Here is a 22,676-nt window from a genome sequence, read left to right as displayed (position 1 = left end):
ATACACACATACATAGACACATATATATATATACACTCTTTGGCATATACATATATATATCTACCTACATCTATCTATCATTTATTTTTATTTTTTGGTGAGGAAGATTGTCCCTGAGCTAACATCTGTGCCAATCTTCCTCTATATTGTATGTGGGACATCACGACAGCATGGCTTGATGAGTGGTGTGTACGTCTGTGTCTGGGATCATCCAAACCTGTGAACCCCAGGCCTACAAAGTGGAATGTACAAACATAACCATACACTACTGGGCCAGCCCCATATCTATCCTTTTAAACTGTCCTGTATGTATACACTTTCCTCTACAACAAGAATTTAGGCAACTTGAGAACATAGGACCACATCATAATTCTTTCTAGGCTACATAGACCCAACACAGAAACTTCTACACAAGGGGCCTAATAAAGACAGATTAATTCTGATATTATCCATGACTGATTTATCTGTGAGCCTTGCTCATAGCTGGTTTTCCCCCTTTTGGTTGGGATGACGTTTCTTTTGGTGTAAAAGAATACAATGTCGGGTTTCATTATAGCAGCTGTTCAAATGTGTCATCAGGAATTTGGCAAATGAAAGAGGAAGAACCAATTGAGTAATAGAAAGAGTTCAAGAGCTGATTAAGAAGGTCAGGGTGGTTAAAGCAATGCCGTTAGAATCAGCAGTGTTCTTCCTAGACTCTGCAAATTACCAGCTGGGTGACCTAGAGAAAATCACACCTCAATAAACTCTCCTAAGCTCAGTTTCCTCGTCTATATGGTAGGGATAATAATGTTTTCAGAATTAGTGAAATTTGCAAAACAACTTGACAGGGTAAGCCTCGTAGAGAGTAAGCATTCAAAAAATGTTAGCTACTGTATTATTATTAACCAATTCCAGTTTTAAAAATCATCTCTCTGCTAATGACTCACACATTTAAATCTCTGGTCTGGTGCCCTTTCATGATCTCCAGGCAGCTGCCTATGGGATATCTCCAATTGGATGTCTAAAAGTTTTCTCAAATTTATTACATCCAAAACGGATCTCCTTTTTCCACTCCCCCAAAACAAACATTAACCAAAACCAAACCGAATCAAAACAAAACTTGTTTCTACTCTCTTTCCTATCCACTAAATTACTCAGGTCCAAAACCTCGAAGTTATCCTTAATCCTTCCCTTCCCTCTTATCTAATCTATTACCAAATTGTGTTGGCTCTAACTCTAAAACGCATATTGAATCTGTTCCTCTCTCTGTCTAAACTGCTCCACTCTAGCGCAGGCCTTCTAAGTGGAGTCTTACTCTTGCCTCTCCCCTCAGCAATATCTATTTTTCACAGCGCCATCAGTGGGTATAAATTTCTCCTTAAAACTTTTCAGCTATTTTCCATCATGTTTAGAATAAAATTAAACCGCTAAATACACTTGAAGTTCTGGACTGTATTTATCTCTCCGACCATCTCACACCATCCTCCTCCATCATCTTCTAGCTGTATTGCCCCTGGCTCTTCTTCTTCTTCTTCTTCTTTTCTTTTGAGGAAGATTAGCTCTGAGCTAACACCTGCTTACAATCCTCCTCTTCTTTTTGCTGAGGAAGACTGGCCCTGAGCTAACATCGTGCCCATCTTCCTCTACTTTATATGTGGGACGCCTGCCACAGCATGGCTTGCCAAGCAGTGCCATGTCCACACCCGGGATCTGAACCGGTGAACCCTGGGCTGCCGTGTGCACTTAACTGCTGAACCACCAGGCTGGCCCCCCACCTCTTATTCTTGCCTGGAAAGTTCTCCTCCCACCCCTCAGCATGGCTGCCTCCTTATCCTCCATAATCTTGCATTGTCAAGTCACTTGCTAAGAGAGGTGTTTCCTACCACCCCAAGCAAATTAATTCTTTCCACTTCACATACAAATTCTCTGTCACGAGACCTTGTTCATTTAGTTACCTTCTTTTTTTGTTTGTTTACTGGATCATTGTTTTACTTAGCCATGAAAAAGTAATTTCCTTGAGGATAGAGTCCTCCTCAAAATGATAATATACAAAGAAAAAGTTATGTGCACATCGTGAAACAACTAGCCCAGTTTCTAGGCTTTCAAAAAGCCTAATTTTGTGTAATCAGTGTAAAGACAAATACAAATAAAAAATGAGGGGGTTACTTCTCCCTGTTGAAGATATTCTCCTCAGAACATTTCCTTTAGAAAATCTTTAATTGTAAGTACTTTCTCATCTCTTTGGAATGTACATAAATCCTTTTGGAGACTAGACAGGACTTTGGTCAACTTTATAGCACAGAAATGTCTTTCTCAAGACCTGGGAGCCATCTCTTTGAAATGTAATCATCAAGGAATATAGCCATCTCCTGGTTTCTATGGGATCCTGGTAGAAGGCTAACTTAGGGGGGCAGCGAGGTGGGGGATCTAGCTCCAAGTTGCAAAACTACCTTGTGTCATAAAGATATGAAAAGTTTATTTGTCCTTTGGATAAAGGCAATCAGCTAACACAGATGGTTACCCCAATTACCAGGTGAATCTAGGATGAAATATGTATGACAAACAAAGCTGTCAAGTCCTCTTACTTGAGGACTAAGTTATTGTTTGTCTTTTTAGTCTTTTTGTTTTGAGGAAGATTAGCCCTGAGCTAACTGCTGCCAATCCTCCTCTTTTTGCTGAGGAAGACTGGCCCTGAGCTAACATCCGTGCCCATCTTCCTCTATTTTATGTGGGACCCTTGCTTCAGCGTGGCTTGACAAGCGGTACCATGTCTGCTCCCGGGATCGGAACCGGCGAACCCCAGGACGCAGAGAAGTGGAATGTGTGAACTTAACCACTGCGCCACCAGGCCGGCCCCAAGTTTCTTCTTTTAATTCAGTGTAATTTTCTTTACACAATGACTGTGGCAAGAATGATAATATTGATGAGGGTTATTTTAGGCTGGTTACTTTTAAAAACTGCAGACGGGGGGCTGGCCCCGTGGCTGAGTGGTTAGGTTCGCGCACTCTGCTTTGGCGGCCCAGGGTTTCGCCAGTTTGAATCCTGGGCACGAACATGGCACCACTTATCGGGCCATGCTGAGGTGGCATCCCACATACCACAACTAGAAGGACCCACAACTCAAAATACACAACTATGTACTGGGGGGCTTTGGGAGAAAAAGAAAAAATAAAATCATTTGTGTCAATATGTACTGTATACTACAGCTTTAAAAGAAAATTTAAAAACTGCAGACAGGAAGGAAGCTCTGAGGAGTAGAATTTACTTACCCTTTGTTAAGAGACATTTGCATTTGTGAAGGAAGTCTCCATCTGTGAGGGTGTCTCCCTCTCTGCACCAGGAGGAAGAGGGGATGACCTTATCTCTAGAAACTCTTAATGGGGACCGCAAGGACTTAAGTCTTGTTTATTGTGCTTGTCTGGTAACCTCACGTAGCTGACTCCTCCCACCACCAACATCCTCTGGGAAGCATAGGACATCCAGACTTAATCTGGTCTGATTCTTATCTAAAGCTATAGGACCACCCAATAACCAGAACCCACCTGCACTGATACCATTTTAACAACTTTTTTTCCATATTCTTTCGTTTGTCTTGTAAAGAGATAACTCACATACCTATGCCTTAAATTTAGCCCTACCTTCAACCCAGGTTTGCAGTAGCTCTTCACTGCCAATGGGTCCTGTCCCCATGCAGCAGCAGCTCTGACTGCTCATGGGTCCCGTCCCCATGCTATTCCACACTATTCTCTGAATAAAAGAGCACTGCTGCCAGACCTTGAGTCTAAGAAAACTTTCTTTTGACTCTTCAGCTCGCCAACCCTGCATCAATATGACCTATAATGGAGAAAAAGAGAAGTAATTAAAAAAAAGTTTTATGTTGATCAATGCTTAAGAAATAGTGTCCTTCAGATAGCCATTAATTTATAAAAAAAAGTAACTGGGAGATCTCATTGAACTTTGCAATCAATGTCTTATAGGGAAGGAAAAAGTCTTCCTTGACCCTCTTAGGGTCCCTGGCTGGGTCTGAACATTAAACTAAGACAGATTAACAGAAGAAAAGCATACACATTTTATTGAATTTTTACACGTACATGGGAGCCTTCACAAGAGAATGAAGACCTGAAAAAGTGACCAGAATGGGGAGCTTTTACACCTTTTAGACAAAAAAATAATACATTTGTGAAGAATTGACAAGACAGAGGGGTTTGGCCTAGGGGTAGTAAATGATGAATTAGTAACTAAGACGATAAAGGTTAGTTTAATAAGGTTTGTTTATACAGATATCTTGGCTGCAAATTCCTGGTCTCTGGTGAGAAGAATGTCTTCCTTCCTCCTGGTACAGGGAGGGTACCTTTCTTCTGGGAGTTTTTATGACCTGTTTCAGGGATAGGCAGAGGTCAGTGATCTTCCTGCTTCTGCTGTTTTCTCAAACTCCTTCAGCTTAAGATATTCAATATGCCAAGATGTTATATTTTGTAGTAGTGTGTCCTGAACCCTATCAGACTAAAACTAGAAGCCTCTGAAGTCCGCATTTCCTGCAGGCTTAGAATTGCAAAACTATTTTTTCCCCTCTAAATACAATATCGTTAGAGGGAAAACCACTTCCTGAGATTATGCTGTCAAAGACTACAAAGAACTTGCAAGAGAGATGTTTCTTCCCCAGGAATTCTATTTACTTTTAAAACTGTCTCTTACTGACATAAAAGATGAAACGTTATTCTTTAAAAGAAAACTTTTCTCCAATAAGCCTGTATTTCAGGAATGATTTTTCCTATAATGCTCAGGAACAAGATGCATCTATTTATGTTTCTAAGTTAATTAAATTGGCTCAGGCTCTTACCTGATAGAGTTGGTGGGAAGTCTGAATCTCGCTCTTTCTTCAGGGTCCTGAGGGTTATACCCAACCTGGCAGGTGGAATGTGGAGAAGTCTCATACTCCAAGGACCACACCTTTAACTTGCGGTACTGTCATTCTGCTTGCTCCTTCTGCTACATGCAGGTGCTGTTGGATGCTGGTCCTGCCTGAAGTGGACAAGCCCAACTTGCTGCTATCCACTCCTCCTGCCTCTGACCCCCATCCTGGCACCTGTGGAGTGCTATGCCTTCTTGAGTCCAGTGTTCACTACCAATGAAGACCTCCAAAACCACCGTCCACCCTTAGAGCATCAGGAAAGCTGCTTCTCAGTCAGGGCTGCATTAGGACTTTGGTGGTCTCCTTCCTCCATAAAACACATTTAAAAATCATATCTTACAACTGCATTCTTATAAAGACTGCTATAATCCTAGCTGTATTTGTTGTTGTTATATTCATTTTTTTCCTTCTAATTTTAAGAGAAATTAAACTTAAAACATTTTCATGGGCCCCAGGCTCTGTGCCTACAGTGTTTAACAGACAAGTGGGCCAGCCTCCCAGTACTACTTTTCAGCTTCCTCCCTTAGGGGAGATTCAGCTCCATGGCCCACAAGGAGCCTAAAATTCTAAAACTATTAACTCATCTCTGTGAGTAAAAGAAATTTAGAATTTTGAGTCCTTGTAATCTTTGTGGGAGGCCTGGGTGAAATATCTCTCATTTGCTTGTGATAAGGTTATGCCCCTAAAACTAGAAAGAGTTAATTTTTCAATCTTTTAAAAATTTTCCTGATGCTTTAAACTTTGTACCATTCTGCTAAGGGGCAGATGTGGAAGCAGGGGTGGTGGCTATCCTGCCAGCCCAGAGTCTTAATGAGCACGTCTTTTTCTCTTCAACATTTTTCATTCAGTGTTGAAAACTACTTGGAGAATGTGTCAGAAATAAAGGTGAGGGAGGGAGGGAGAAGGTGAGAGCTCAGCACTGTATGACTTTAGTAAGAGGAAGAGGCTTCAAACGAAATGAAAAGTACTTGCAGCGATTTTCTTGGTAGTGTCCCTGTTTGCTCAAGGTTTCAAAATATCCTCAAAAAGGAATCAACCAAAGATTATGGAAGTTGGAGCTTTGGACTGGTTATCTACTATAGTGAACTCCCAGTAGTTGAATGAGAAGTGGCACATTTTTTTCAAGAATGAACAGTTTCTAGGTTGTTATTTTGAGGACCATAGTGTGAGGAGGGTAGAATTCCCCCCCTTTCCCCTTCTGGTTCTTATGGCAGGTTGAAAAATTAAAATGACATAAGGCAGGTTAATAGGAGAAAATAAAACAAAGTTTAATATGTGCTGTGGAATAAAATGAAATTAAAACAACTCCTGAGAACTAGATGGATTCTATGTGGCTAACCAGAACCTAAAATCAAAATTGAGTCAAGTGGCCATGATGGGACTGGGATGCAGTCACATACTCTGTTCTCAGGAAAACCACAGAATGCGTTCTTAAGCTTTGACGCTGCCAAAGTTCCTATTTTACAAAAGCCCCAAACAGCCCCCTGGGCCTAACCAATAAAACGGTGACCTGCGACAACCAATCATCACTAAGAGGCTTGCATCCCTCATTTGCATAAGCAGACCTGAGTGGGAAACTCGATGGCAAATTTTTTTTGAGACAGCCCTCTTCCTTTGTTCTCCTGGCGCATACTTTTGGTTTGCTGCCTAAGGCCACGTCTTCTGGGTTTGAAACTGTATGAGCAGTAAAGCTTTCCTACTAAATTCTTGTATTCCAGAGAGTTTTGTTGACACTGCCCATGGGGAATTCACATAAGCACGAAGCATTTAAAAGACAGTCAGGCAAAATGAAGTATATAAGTCTTTCTGAACCAAGAAGAAGGAGATAGAGGTCTGAGACTTCAAAGGGGGTGAAAGCAACTTACAGGAGGTGAAAAGAGTTAATATTTGGTAAACAAATGTTTGCCATGCCTTGTGAAGACAATGGGATCCAAGAGAGAACTTTGATCAAATAAGTCTTGCTGGTTTCTGCCTGTCTACCACACCTACTTCACATTATACTAGAGTTATTATGGTGATAGTTTCTTCCTGGGACAGGCCTTCTATCTTAAATTCTTTTAGGCAGTTTGGGGGAAGGTCAAAGGTTCTTCCTGCATCTTCTGAGCCTTGGTTGTTTTTAGCTCGAAATAATCTGCATAGCAGACTGGCTCATCTTGGGATGGTCTGCCCTGAACACCGCCAACAGTTTAAAATTTTTCTACATCTATAGTTGTTTCTATTTCACAGTAATATTTAGTTTTAAAGATAGATTCACTCAAATCTCTCCAAGGATATTATTTATACTTATTTTACAGTTGTCTTCTGTTTAGTCTATAATTTTCTTAGGTTTTTTCCTTCAGATGTTGAATTTGGGGATTCTTTTTAAAGTTGGTATCCTTAAATCATGAGATTTTGGTGGGCACCGTGCCTTGCACCTAGATTTCATAAGTAGAGCCTGAACAATAGCATATTGTTTCTATGTTAAGGACAGGAGACAGCCCCTTTAACTATTTTAATATACTCGCAAAAAAAAAAGTATGCTTACACTTACACATTTTAGATGAAAAAACAAGACATTTAAAACTGACCTGGAAATAGAGATCATTTTGATTAAACTTGTAGATTCCATATTCTTTTATGATAAATAGTAAGTAAATACTTTAAAAGTATTTCAATTATATTCACTAGTGACTAGGTAAATAATTGTACCTAAATAGTGATGATTAATTGACCTTTGTCAAGTTGAAGGAGGAAGCCTGTGGCATTTTACAGACATTATCCTTGGCCTAGTACCAGTCAACATTTTATTTAGTAATTTGGATGAAATTACAAAAGGCAACTTTGTCAAATTTGTGGGTGATAAGCTGGGAGATTCCATTTTTAGGCATCAAAACTATATTGAATGACTGGAACTAGGGTTGATTTTAGAAAAATTTATTTAAGAGACAACAGCAAAGTGTTCTGTATAGGCCTCAAACACTGTGAGTATAAAAATAGAGAAATAAGACAAAACAGCATAGATGTAAAAGACAGGATCTTTAGCTGATAGTTAAGTATCAATTCAACAGTGACATGTGACTGGCAAAAATGGGCTTTTAGTATATTAATTATAAAGGAGGAAATAGCCCAACTATGCTGGTAAGACCTAACTAGGAACATCATGTACAGTTATGGGTACCATAATTTAAGAGGAATAAAGATCATGCCTCTTAAATAGCCATTGAAGGAAGAAGGGATTACTCCAAAGCAGAAAAAAAAAAAGTCATCAAGAACAGAAGAGCTGTCTGGAAATATTATAAAGGGCTGTCATATGGAAGAGGGACTAGATTTACTCTACATATTATTCTAAGGTTTGGAACAAAGACCAATAGATACATACTATAGGGAAATAGATTTTAAATCAATTTACGAAATGACAAATAGAAATGGCAAGCAATAGAATATATTGGAGTATATGAGGAAGCCATTTGGTGTAAACCTAATTTGGCCTGACTTTGTTTTTCCAAAAGGGCCTGACATAGCCATTGAGCATGTACTGTATATCTGCTTTAAACATTTACTATGGCAAGAACAAATGGCCTTAAGATAAAGGTGCAACTTCCCCCACACTGGCATTTCCTTAAGGATAAGCATCTTTCCTTAGGCTAGGAACTGATTGCTGTGCTCGCCCTTGATCACCCAGCTCACCTGTGACCATGCAGCTTGAGACGAGACAACAGACCTGCCACCCTGCTGTGTTCACCAAGACAGCAGATCTACCTGCTGTGTCCATCAGTGGCTGTGCCAACAGAGCAGTCTCGTGACTATTGTAAAAGGACATTTCAATCAGATGTGAAACATCCTGTTTGGGGGTATATAACTACTCTGTACACCCCACTTCTTTGGTGCCCCTTCTTCCTTTAGGAAGAAAGCCCCGGGCCATGGTCCTCACATTTTAGCTAAGAATAAATTCACCCCAAATTTTCATTTATAGATTGGTTATGGATTATTTTCATAGACAGAAAGAACTATCTGATAGAACTGTTTAGAGGTGAAGTACATTGCCTGAATAGGTAATAAGTTTCCTCCTCATCAATGGAAGTTTTTGATCATGAGATATTGCCTTATTTAACGTCTTTATTGTAAGGAATTTGAGGCATCCAGTGCATAACTGCCCCTTTCAACCTAAAGATTTGTTAATTCTATGACATTAAATTACATGATTAAGAACGAAATTAGTAACAAGAGTAGAGGCAGTGTAGAAAAATTTTCCAGGACAAGGACTAGAATGGATAGACACATCAAAGGAAGATTGTTTTCAAAGAAAATATGGCAAAAATGACTCATTGGAGAAGAAGAGATAAAGCAGGAGGCAGTTTGGGAACTAGTCTCTTCGGGAGATGGGAGGTACAATTTTAGCGGAGAAACATATTTCTGAAACTAATGAGATGTTTGTGAGAATGGCTAAACATGAAAGCTTACTGACTTTGCTTTTCTCCTACCTGGTCATAATTTTTCTTCATAAATTAGGGAACTGAGTATTTGACTGAAGGGGGTGAGGGTGGGCAGAGGATTAATGACAAAGGAGGGAAACAAAACCCAGCCCCCACAGCTTGATACTGCTGCTGCAACACCCCAGTCTTTCCAAGTTGTGCCCCTTTCTTTAGTACAGTGTAACTTTACGGACAATTTAGTCTTGCTTCTTGTCCCGTATCAGCTCTGCTTTTATATATAACAGCTCTGCTGTTATAATTCAACTGTTTGTCCCATCTGAAGCTCTTCCTTAAAGAGCTGAGTTCTAGATTCTAATCTACTGATCTTATTATCATGTTTAAGTGAAGTGATCTTTCCACAATGCAAAACATGACTAAAACTGTTCTAGGAATTCAAGTTAGATGCAAAAAGAAGTAAAATTTTCTAATCAAATCTCAGTTCTGAGACTGTACATTCTGAAGACGAGTGTGGCAATCAGACATAAGGAAAACAGATCTGTGAACCTCAAGAGACATTATTTTATGTACAATTCTATCATGTTTCTTAAAACAAAGGGCCTCAGACTTCAGCATACATAATGGCCTGGAGGGTTTGTTAAAACAGATTCCTGGACCTCACCAGAGATCTATTCAGAAGGTGTGAGACTGGGGCCATGGATTTGCATTTCTAACAACTGCCAGTTGATGCTGAGGCAGCTGCTCTGTGGACTACACTCACTTCTGGGTAGCACTGTCTTAAAAAACACTGCAAAGAAGGCCTTCTTTAGCATTATCTAGTACTATCCAGTGAAAAAACATATTATTACAGATTATTAGGTCCCTTCCTAGAGTGACTGAATCTTAATCTGTCATTCTCCTACTACTTGTATAATTGTTGTCATTCATGTACTATCTATAATTTAGTACTTCTAATTCTTTTTATTATTATAAAGTGAAACTTTATATATTATAAACAGAAAACTAGTACCACTTGTCATATCTAGAATGTCATTTCAAATGAATTTAAAAAATTCTAAAATTCTTGCTAAATATGGTTCCTGAAGTTTTGAGCCTGAAGCCTATTCTTTTTGTTAACCAGGGGGATTAAAAGATGAAAGCACAATTGTGATGTTCTCCTTTACTTAATTAGAAGGCTGAAGAACTGAAAAGGACTTCCTTATTATATGACTCAAATGTTATTTAGCGCTGAACTAAAATATACTTAAAACAATCCCATCTATTACTAGCTATACTTGCACTACCTCCTGGGAAACTTGATTTAAAGGAAACTTCTTCCTTCCTTCTCCAGCTTCCATTCCACTGGACTACCGATTAGAGAGAGATTTAGAAAGTATCTGCTCAGTGCCAGGCCCTGTTCTATACTGATTGGTCATACTCTGTTGCACCTTCCCCTAAACATCCCTGTGTTATTAAATACGGGTTATAATGAAAATTGGCTGCTGAGATTGTAACAGTTCTCTTGGGGATGAGGCTTACTGCAGATTCATCTTGATCCCTGACACCAATATTTTATTCTCATCACATTGTTATCATTTGTACAGAAAAAGTTTGCAGAGTTGTAATGATGATGCCTACGTGTGCCTCCCTCATATTAAATCACGGGAGAAAGTGACTGGAATGCACACAGCCATAAGCATACAGACTGGTTGGAGAGCTGTGAGTTTAGATCTAAGCAGAAAGTGGAAAAGACAGGGTAGTGTTCACTTTACCCATCCAGATCTACCACACCATCAAATTGATATAAAAGTCATTCTGAAGCCACCAAGATTCAAAAGAATTATTTTTTTATAATATATAGAGAGAAAGGGGGAAAAGCCAAACTATGTCTCAGACGAGTAATAATCCACAAAGAAAGTGAATGTGATAACGGCTTCCATCAGAAACACATGATACCTTAAGGCATTGTTATGTATAAGAAGAATATAATTATTACACTTTAAAAAATAGTTTCAATTAACCAAAGAGACAAAAAATTGAACTATGTAGCAAAATGCCAGTTTCTACTTATATTAATTAAAAAAAACCTGTAACGTCATGGAAGGAAACTAGTATTTACCTGAAGAAGAAACTTCTTTAAGCTTCCAGTTCTCATAAGGATTTTATAAAAACAATATGATCAAGGCAACAGAAATACCTTGATCAGTACCCTTTCATAAACTCACTTTTCCTCTTGAAATACCTTGAACAGTACCCTTTCATAGACTCACTTTTCCTCTTGAAAAAGAGTCACCTATAAGCTTTTATTTTGAAATAAATTTAAAGATGGTGATCGAGAAGCCATAAATATTTCTGGGTATGGCTGAAGACCCATTTGCTTGTTATCTTTCAACTTCTGTACTATAACTTTGGCAAATTCTTCTCCTTGGATGTCAGTGGTGTCCAGTAATTGTCTGACTTTTGAGGTCCTTGTAGGTTTGGTACTAACGAGTTCATAGTCCTCCTTCATGATCAAATCCCTGGACAGAAGGGCATCTAGCGATTGGTTAAGGCAGGCTTCAGTCATCTGGTTCACAATGTCTTCTCTCTTACTCTGGATCCACTGTTGGGCTATACCAGGTTGTAATCGCTCTACAGAAGAGTAAGGGATGACAATTAAAAAGGTGAGGACAGATATACAGCTATGAGTAAAATTACATTAAAAAAATACTGCATAAAACCTAATTTTCCTATGATTGTGTCAATATGTAATACCAGTATTTTGGGCCATGCTCTTAATTTTCAGGAAACATTCAGACATTTGGGTTACCTCTTCCCCTCCCCTCTCAGAAAAAGCACTGCCTTTTTATATGCTATAAATCATGGAGCAAAAACTATTTTATTTTTATTTTTCGTTTCTTTTTTAATATAAAGGATATCTGCACATTTGTTAAATAAACAAAAATAATTTTACCTTTAGTAACATATTAAGTCACATCTCCTCTCAGCACTCCTTTCTAGTCAAATGTTCATAGAATACCATTTGGGCCTATTATCACACGTCAGCAGTCATACCTTCTGGGATTGGAAGTGCTTTCCTACCTAAGAAGGTATCTATTTATTATATTGAGGAAATAAAGACAAATAAAACTTACTGTATGGCAAATCTTCTGAACACATAGATGTGAGGTAAATGACCGCATTTATAAAGTGTCTCATAGTAAATATTTACCTGAATTTCCCTCAGCTGAGAGTGAATTTATTATTGCTAAAGCGCATGGGGTGGTCTTGTGATCACAGAATGTTGCTCTCTGAGCTGCAGGAATGTTACTATCACAACTGTGATTTACTGGACAGTGATGCAGCACAGAATAGTCTTCAGTTTTTCCTATAAAACACAACATATTCATTAGAAGTAGAATATTCCTTAGATATTCCTATTAGCTAAGACATCAACATCTGGGTCACACAGAGGATACTACTCAATGTCTTTAATTTTTCACTGTTATTAAAAAGCTGGTTCATAAACCGAATTCTGTAAGTAAATATTTTTTAGAACAAAAAAGGGTTTATACTGAATGTTTTTACCATACTTCTGTCTTGTCCTATGTAAATTATAAATCATAGAATTTTACTTCTTCACATAATCCCATTATTTCTTCTTCTGTGTCATCTTCCTCCTGCACTTCAAATGTGTCCTCTAAATCTATGTATGTCTTTCTTTCTACACTCTCTTTTGGCAATCCTTTTTAACCTCCGGGCCTCAATTACTACCTCTTCCCAAATCCATGTAATTAAATTCTCTTCATTGAATCTTAATCTTACATGTTCAACAGCCCACTGGACATCACCCTAATATGTGCGGCTAAGCACCTCAGATTAAAAAAACATTAAAAACTTAATTATTCATCTTAACTCTAAAATTTGTTTCAACTCCTATTTCTGTTAATAGCACCAATGTTCCCCCAGTCACCAGGCTTAACAACTTGTTTGGTTTTATCTTTTCTCTTTAGTCCTACAAGTGAAAAGTTATAACGTCCTTTCAGTGTGTCCTCCACAACATCACTCATACCACTCTTTCCTCTGGTACTCTGGATCAGGTCTCATAATCTCTGACCTATACTACAGTAATAGACCAATAGTTCTCCCCACCTTGAGTCTCCTTTTCCTTCTAAAATATGCTGCATATTCCAGCCAGGATGAATCTTCCTAAAGCAAAAAATTTTATCATGTCATACCATTGCTCAAAAACTTGCAATAGTTTGCTCCCTACCCAAGTAAAAAAACCCAAATAGCTTAGCCTGGTGTTTGTTAGAATTCACGATGGTATGACTCCACCCTCCTGATCTTCTCTCTCTTTTCATTTAATCTCTTTACCAGCTCAATCCAATTACTTGCTGTTCTCATGTTGCTTCTGTGCCTCTATGTTGTTCCTTGGCCTGGAATGACCATCCTTTATAACTATATCCGACCTCCAGCCAGCCAGAAATAATTTCTTCAGGATGACAACATGGTATAGTGGAGTGACATGAAAATATTTATCAAAAGACCTGGCTTCAAGTCTTGGATTTGCCAGCTACTAGCTATATGAGCCAGAAGTCTGGATCTTAAGTCTTTAAAATGATGAAATCTCCCTCACAAGGTTGCTGGGAAAGTACTTTGTAAAAAATGTTACACTTCCACTGTAATGCTTTAGCTTTATATCCATATCTCTTACAATGCATCATTTTCTATCTAAAACTATGATTACTTAGAAACAGTTCTCCCCTTTCTTAGAAGAGGTTTTTTTGTATCTTTCCACAGTGTCTAACATAATGCCTTTAATACTTAAATGTATTTGTTGAACATCCCACTACTACTTGTACATCTTTAGACTGTCAATTTTTAAAAATGAGTTATGAATGCAAATGACAGACATGTTCCATACAAACCATGATTGCTTGCCAAGAATATGGTCTTGAAACAAAATGGAAAACTTGCGAGTAATGCTGATTGAAAAATTTACGTACTAGATAAAAAATCATTGTCTTGAGCTGAGAGGGACTTTGAGGTTCTGAGAGAACTACTACTTTTATGGAGTTGAGAGGATCCACACGATTCCTAAAATAAAGAGAGGATAAATGATTTAGGTTAATGGAAAATCATTTAATAGGTTATACAACTTTGGGGCCAGCCTGGTGGTGTAGTGGTTATGGTCATGGACTCTGCTTCATTGGCCCGGGGTTTGCTGGTTCTGGGTGCAGACCTACACATTGCTCAACAAGACATCCTGTGGCAGAATCCCACACAGAAGACGAATAACAACTAGGATATACAACTATTTACTGGGGCTTTGGGGAGGGAAAAAAAAAAAGAGGAAGATTGGCAACAGATGTTAGCTCAGGGCCAGGCTTCCTCACCAAAAAGCATAATTTAAAAAAAAGTCATACAGCTTTAATTTCTAAATAGTTCTTGCTTTTGGCTTATGATAAATGAAGAATCAAAACTACTACAAATTATATCTAAATTAAAGAAACACATATATAAAGTAACTAACAAAAATGAACTTTATTTATCAACTCTAATTGGAGAGAGAGGGCAATAATTAAATACTTTGGAAATCATTATTTTTTCAATATTTTCTACATTATCTCAGAGGCTCTGCCTAGTGGATGGGAAATTTGAAATCTGAAACTCTGGTTACCTATTGATTTAGAGCAAATGCCTATTCTCAATGCCTCAGGTTCCTTCAACATGAAGGGGCAGGAATCCATGAAAAAAGTAATATAGACCTTGGCTCCACTTCTAGCTCTGTCATGGAATTATTGACTAACTTTCGACAAGGCATTTAAACTCTCTGGCTCTCAAGTTCCTTTTCTGTAGTGTCTAACAATGTGCATGTATGGGCTCAAAGATCCAATGAAACAGTGTATATAAAGGTGATTCAAAAACTATGTTCTGTGCTTTAAGGTTCATTTTGAACATATTATTACTGAACATATGAATATGTTCAGATGAACATATAAATAATGAATATATATACATGAACATATATATTCTTAAAAGAAATGACTAATATGACATAAGTCTGAAAGAATGCTACTAAAGAAATCATTCTTTCTGGAGAGCCACAAAAATAGCATTTTCCTTTTATTAATCACTGTAAGAAATAAGAACAAGGCAGATATTATAGCTGTTTTATATTTGGATAAGAAGACACAAATATTGTGGCAGAACTGTAATCAATGATTTATTTAGTACTACCCTGTAACACCATTCATCATATAAAACAATGACAGGTATAGAAGTCAATGCCAAACAAAGAAGCAAGGACTGTGATTTGATGAGATGAACAATGAACTGAGAATCAGGAGAGCTGGATTTCAAGTTGGAGATTGCCATGGGCTACCTAACAAATCCTAGAACCCCCTGAACTTTAGTTTCCCATCTATAAAAGGAGTTAGACTAAATGATTTTTCATATTTTCTCACATTTTCAGTTTATCAATATAATTTGTTTTACCTCCTGTGGACCATGATTTACAGACAGGTTCAGAGATAACTCCATTTTCTTCTTGTCACATAAGTGAACAGTACTCGAAGCACTCTGTAACTGGAATGAATACATATATGAACTTTAATTGGAGGTGATCAGGAAATTATGAGTAAAATACAGTCTACTTAACATTTTTTTTATTTATGCAAAGTCAATGGAAAGAGAATGTAATCAGTTTGATGATATAGTATATAATTTACAGATAGAGACGGTGTAGAACAGGGACAATAACTTTAGAGACACAGACTTTGAAACCCACCTCATATCAATTTGCTACCTCGAGCAAATTATTGATCTACCAAGTCTTCATCTTTAAAAACAGATCAATACCTACATGCAGGATTGTTCTAGTAATTAAGTGAGATAATAAATATAAAGTATTTGGTACAAACTAGGTACTTAATAAATTTTGGGGGTGTGTGTGTGTCTATCCATAATTATTAAGCATTTGTTATATTTTAGGCACTGTGCTTAATAATAAGTACTAGTATTATCTTCATTTTATAGATAGGAAACCAGGGCTGGACTAAGTAAAGGAGGCAAGGTGCCCTAACGGAATGATGAGGGTCATGGAGCCAATCAGATCTGGGTTAGAATCATAGGATACCTAACTGTTGACCTTGGGTGTGAGACAATCTCAACTTACTTGTCTATAAACTGGGGATACGAATACCTATTTTGGGGGCTAGCCCCGTGATCGAGTGGTTAAGTTTGCATGCTCTGCTTCGGTGGCCCAGGGTTTTGCCAGTTAGGATCCTGGGCGCGGACATGTCACTGCTCATCAGGCCATGTTGAGGTGGTGGCCCACATGCCACAACGAGAAGGACCCCAACTAAAATATACAACTAGGTACTGGGGGGATTTGGGGAGAAAAAGCAATTAAAAAAAAAAGATTGGCAACAGTTGTTAGCTCAGGTGCCAATCTTTAAAAAAAAAAAAAAAGAATATCTATTTTGCAGGATTATTGTAAGGATGATTAGAAGTACTATATACTCAAAGGCCCTAAGATTATTTAGTAAGCATTCAATAAATTTTAGCTGTTAAGCAGATGATTTACTTAAATGCTACACTTTTGTATTAAAACCATTAAGTGATTTACTCCTGTCTATAAAGCATGTTTGGATTAGTTACCATCACTATTGAGTGATTTAAAAACAAACCTATCAGTCTGCTGTTCTTTCCCAAACCAACATAATGCTAACTGCTCCGTGGAACTTTAGAAATTGGTGGGTTCCACACCCAGCCCTCCAGAACCCATACTTATGACTGTCTGCTCCATTACAAGGGTAAGAAATTTAGGAGGAAAAAACTACTTATCATCTGTGTATGTAATCTATATCATCTATACTCTACGTCATGTATAAAATGGGGATGATATTCTTTACCTACTAGTTTCAAAGAATTTATATAAGGATTTAAAAAGAGAAAAAAGGAACTACAACAACTCTAAGTGAAAACAATAGCAACTTAAAAACACCAAAGAAAGTAATGCTATTATTAAATGGTATGGTTCTCTTCCATTTTATAACCAACAAAGCAAATTTTTCTACCCACTTTTGCTCAGAAGAAGAGAACACTGTGAGGAGAGAAAGGGAACTGAAAAGATAAAGCAAAAAGAAATGTTATCAGAAGGTTGTATCTACTAAGAAGTAGAGAAATTGGAAAGTTCTGGAAAACACTGTACCTACTCAGAAGTAAGGAAGTTAGTGATAAGTTATCAAAAGAAGTGAAACACAGTTTTTAGTTCCTTAAAAAACTCAGGCACTAATATTGCCACCATCAATTTTTACTTTGGTAAAGGGTAGTTGTTTCCTTTATGTGCTTCCCTTTTAAAGCAAAGGTATGTCAATAGATCCAATAAACCACAACAGGCCAGTAGCAATGCTATTTAGTGATAAGTAACTGTAGCTTATGCCTGTTTACTATCCAAGAGTTTGCATAATAACTAATGATTTTTATTATCACATCTCAAATGCAATTTAATGAAACCCAGCAAGTGCTAAACTATGCTTACTTTGCCCCTAAAGGACTGTAGGTGCTTCATAAACAACTTTTGATGATATTAAGAAAACCTTGCAGTAATAAGTCCCTTCAATTGTTCTGATCTACAAGAGCCAGAATGAGTAAACAAGACAACTGTTTTAAGTAATTCATATCAACTCCTACTTTGCTTTATGCAACATTGAGAGATTGAGTGGGAAAATGAAAAAATAAAAAAATACACGTTTTGGTCTCAATTATTAATAAAAATTCTACAACTTAACTTGGCAATAAATCTCAGAAAAGCCCAAGTACACTGAATAAAGAGAAGTGCAAGAGCCCTGACATCTATTACTCAGTATAAATTAAAACTTTAGGGAAATAAATGTAGATTAAAAAAACCCCTAGTGATTTAGGGCATTCAATTGTACACAATTGGCATTTGTTACACATTTTAAATTTACATTTGCTACACGGGAGTTCTTTGAAATCTGGAGGTGGCCATTTGAATGAAATGGAAAAGTTCTTTGGTGACAAAGGACAGACAGTATTCATAGTCTCTGGTAAACGCCCCTGCTCCAATACTATAGCCTACATCTGTGAAAAGTATATAGATAAAAACTAAATTAAACTAAAAATCTCCATGACTAATATATAATTGTTTGAAGTTCTAATTTCTAGCATTTCATTTAGCAATTTACCTTTGTTTTCTTTAGTTGAATAACAGCTTCAAGAAAGGTTATCTCTTCAAATGTTCTCAGAACTGGTTCAAGTTCTATTAAACATTCTACATAAGAAAAAAATACAATTTGAGCTCATATTGTTTCTAATCATTAAATTGAAAAATCTAAGTGCTAATATTTAACTGATAAGGCCCTAAGTCAATTTTCCCCCAAAATGATGACATTCAGCTGTCTTAAGAGCCTTTATTACAGGCACAAAGATAGACATATAGACAATGGAATAGAATTGAGAGTCTAAAAATAAACCCTTACAATTATGGTCAACTGCTTTTTGACAAATTTGCTAAGGCAATTCAATGGGGAAAGAAGTGGATATTCACATGGCAACAGATAAATTTAGACTCTTACCCTCACATCACAAACAGAATTAACTCGAAATAGATCATACACCTAAATGTAAATATAGGAAAAAGTCTTCATGCCTTGGGTTAGGCAAAGAATTCTTAGATATGACATCACAAACAGGATCCATTAAAAAAAAAAAAACTTGATAATTGGACTTCAAAAAAACTGAAAACTTCTGCACTTCAAAAGAGGCTATTAAGAAAAATGAAGACAAGCCACAGACTGGGAGAACATTTTTGCCTATCATGTAACTTCTAAAGGACTTATATGTAGAATATATAAAGAACTCTGACAACATAATAAGAAGACAAATAACCCAATTAAAAAAAGGGCAAAAGACTGAATTTTACCAAAGGAGATATACAAATGGCTAAAAAGCACATGAAAACATGTTTAACATCATTAGTCATTAGTAAATGCACATTAATACTACAATGAGATATCACTCCATACTCACTAAAATGGCTATAATTAAAAAAACAGACAATAACAAGTATTGACAGTGACATTGAGAAATTGAAAACCTCATGCATTGTTGGTAGGAATGTAACATGATGCAACCACTTCGGAAAACAGGTTGGCAGTTTCTTAGAAATGAAAGATAAATTTACCATATAACCCAGCAATTCCACTCATAGGTAGTTACCTAAGAAAAATGAAAACATGTGTTCACACAAAGACTTGCATATGAACAGTCATAGCAGCATTATTCATAATAGCCAACAAGTAGAAACAATCATAAATACTACCACTACTACAACAATAAATGAACTTGTTGTTCAAGGAAGATGCCAGGGCTCCAGAGATAAAAGTGAGTGTCACTAACATACAGATGGTATGTAAAACCACAGTTTGGACTGGATCATCTGGGAAGAGTGTATACACAGCAAAGTTAAGGACCCATATTAGAGCTCTGAGGCATTGAAACAGTCAGAAATTGATTAGAGGAAGAGAGAAAGAGATTGAGGGAGAGAGGATAGTAGTCTCTTGTGTCTTGGAAGCCATCAAAGGGAAAGTTCTAAGGAAGGAATTGCCAGTCATGTCTAATCTGCCAGGAGGTCAAGTAAGATAAGCAGGACCTTCCACCATCATCATTACTGGTAACCAGAACAAATGTAGTTTCAGTGGAGATATGAAAACAGAAGACTGACGTAAGTATGCTAAAAAATGAATTACAGGGAAAGAAATAGAGACCACAAGTATGGACAATTCCTACAAGGTATTTAGCTCTGAATGGGAGCAGAAAAATGAGGCAGTCGCTGAAGGATGTTATGGAGTCAAGATTTTTTTCCTAGATAAAGGTAGGAGATAATAATAGAACATATCTGTATGATAGTAGAATGATCCAGTAGACAGGCAGAGATTGGCAATGCAAGGGCTGAGAGAGAATATAAGGAACAGAATGCTGGAGAGGAGAATGGTATCCAGAACACGACTGACACTGTTTACATTTGTATATGTATGTGGACATTTTTTCTACTGTAAAAGAGATAAGGCAGGAAACATGGATACAAGCACAACTGGATCCGTAGATCTGGTAGTAGAACCAGGAGGGAGTTCCCTCTCATGGTTTCTATTTTCTTCATGTAGTGTGAGAACGGTGATCAGCTCAAAGGAAAGATAGAGCATGGGGTGTAGGAGATTTAGGAAGAGAGGATAAAGTATAATGTGCATTACCTCAGTCTTCTCTTGCTAAGTTCAGAATCTTTTAAGAAAAGCCATAGAATAAAGATAGATGGTGATCAAAATGTCACCTCTGTTACTGATAAAGCTAACTGAGAATGTACCTTCAGATCTGGAGCCACTGGGCTTGATAATGCTTTACTCCTGCAAGTTGACAGCTATATTCACTGAGTCACAGGCCGCACCCAGCTTCCACATGGGGGAGTATAAAATGTCTGCATCCTTTAGACAGGCTGACTTCTAAAGGAAGAAGAAAACTGAGAGGGGACCAGATAAGCATGCTCAGTTTTTCTCCAAAATTAACAAACGAGGTAAGTCTGAGGAGAAATGACTGAGGAACAGATAGAAGCTGGAAACATTCCTCTGATACATTCCTTCTTGGGGATTGAAATGGAATTTCATCTTTGCTTTGGAAACATGAAAAATGGGACTTGCGTGCCTCCTCCAGCAGTACAAGATGATCATCTAAGACAGCAATTCTCAAACTTTTAGGTCTCAGCACTCTTCAAAATTATTGAGTACCCCAAAGAGCTTTTGTATATGTGGATCATAGCTATTGATATTTACTACATTAGAAATTAAAACTGAGAAAAATTTAAAACATAAGAGTATATGAGAACGAATTCCATTATTTGTTGGAACAATGATATCATCACACCTTATTTAGCCTCTGGAAAAATCCACTATATACTCTTGAGAGGATGATGGTAAAAAGGGAAAATAATATTTATTATTTTGAAAACAATTTTGATTTTGTGAACCTCTTATAAGAGTCTCAGGGACCAATCCCCCAACCCCACCCCACACCTTAAGAACAGTTGATCTATCAGAATGGAACAATAGATGTATCTGAGAAGCATAATAGAATTGCTAAGTAGTATTTAGTGCCAGTTTTGGCCATTAATTTAAAGAGAAACCAGTGACTTCCACTTCTGGCCAAGATGCAGTTAACAATGACCGATTTATCCTCCTGCCTGAAACAACCAAAAAAGCCAGACAAAATATATGCAACAGTGGTTTTCAAGACACTGGATATCAGGGAACAAAGGACAGCAATCATTGAGACGGGAAACAAACGAGGTGAGCCTTACGACTGCCCAGGCTCACTGCCTTGAGAGTTTCTAGCATTCTACAGTTTCCCACAGAGAGAAGGAAGTGAGGTAGAGCCTGGTGGACACTCAGAGTTGAGGAGACGGGGCTGAGAGTGTGAGTAGACAAAGGCAGGGAGACTTCATCGGACAGAGTACCAGAGAGGAGAGAGGTGTACAGAGGGAGAACTCTAGAGATCCGCAGAGGGTTCCTCTCAAGTATTCAGCAGCACTCATCAATGGAGGGTGGAGAAGTCAGTAAGCCAAAGGCCAAAGTCTTCAATGAACAATAGGGAAAAACCATTAAGCTTGTAGGGAAGCAAGTATTGCCTAATGGCATGATCTTTAAAAGAGCTAGAAATTTTAGAGAATGGAGAAGAAGAAACTATTTGGAAGGGGCATTGGAGACAAAGAAAATATATACCCTCCCACATGGTTATGGGAAATAGATAAAATGTGAATCCACTATTTTAGCAACTTTTGATTTTTTAAATATAATGCTGATGAGTATAGGACATAAATTTTGAATGGAAAATATATTTCCTCATTTTTTTAGTTGAAATGAAGATTCCCGGTCTGTGGCTTGTCTTATTTTTTCTTAATAGTAGCTTTCGACATGCAAAAGTTTTCAATTTTTTTGAAGTCCAACTATCAAGTTTTTTAAATTTTAAAACACTTTTATTATATAAGTAATACAAATAAACAAAAACTGAAATATTGAAGAAAGACAAAGTCATCCATTTACTGCCCTGCCATCCTATTATAACTACAGTAGTTTGCCATCTTTTTATTTATATGCTTGGTATATTATTTACAGCTATGATCATACCCATTTAGACATTTTTGTACCTTGCTTTTTTACTAAATATTTTCTCATGTTTTTCATTATATCCATTACTAATTTTTAATGAATACATAATGTACCATTCATTGGCTATATATATCTGTTTACTATTTCCAGACCAGGCAAACTATGGCTCTGCATTTGTAAGTAAAGTTTTATTGGAACACAGCCATGCCCATTTATTTACATGGTTATTTT

General features: G+C 37.3%; 1 protein-coding gene and 1 long non-coding RNA gene across 2 annotated transcripts in view; both read right to left on the bottom strand.

Annotated features, from left to right (window-relative positions):
- Positions 1-4,027: 4,027 nt before the first annotated feature.
- LOC138915545 (uncharacterized) lies at positions 4,028-8,844 on the bottom strand. The gene is made up of 2 exons (XR_011421599.1): positions 4,823-8,844; positions 4,028-4,357 (listed from the first exon to the last, which is right to left on the bottom strand). It is a non-coding gene; the product is annotated as an uncharacterized lncRNA (long non-coding RNA).
- Positions 8,845-11,112: 2,268 nt separating this feature from the next.
- Positions 11,113-22,676, bottom strand: part of RIPK2 (receptor interacting serine/threonine kinase 2) — a 35,365-nt gene continuing 23,801 nt past the window's right edge. The window contains exons 7-11 of the mRNA XM_001488724.6: positions 18,477-18,562; positions 15,763-15,852; positions 14,271-14,361; positions 12,494-12,649; positions 11,113-11,913 (exon numbers count right to left, since the gene is read on the bottom strand). Of these exons, the coding sequence (XP_001488774.1) occupies positions 11,576-11,913; positions 12,494-12,649; positions 14,271-14,361; positions 15,763-15,852; positions 18,477-18,562 (761 nt within the window). The 3' untranslated portion in view covers positions 11,113-11,575. The remainder of the gene's footprint in view (positions 11,914-12,493; positions 12,650-14,270; positions 14,362-15,762; positions 15,853-18,476; positions 18,563-22,676) is intronic.

Source organism: Equus caballus, chromosome 9, assembly GCF_041296265.1.
Source record: "Equus caballus isolate H_3958 breed thoroughbred chromosome 9, TB-T2T, whole genome shotgun sequence".
In the NCBI taxonomy this organism is placed as follows: domain Eukaryota; kingdom Metazoa; phylum Chordata; class Mammalia; order Perissodactyla; family Equidae; genus Equus; species Equus caballus.
The sequence above is the reverse complement of the archived record's forward strand: the minus strand, read 5'-3'. Positions and strand labels throughout refer to the sequence as shown.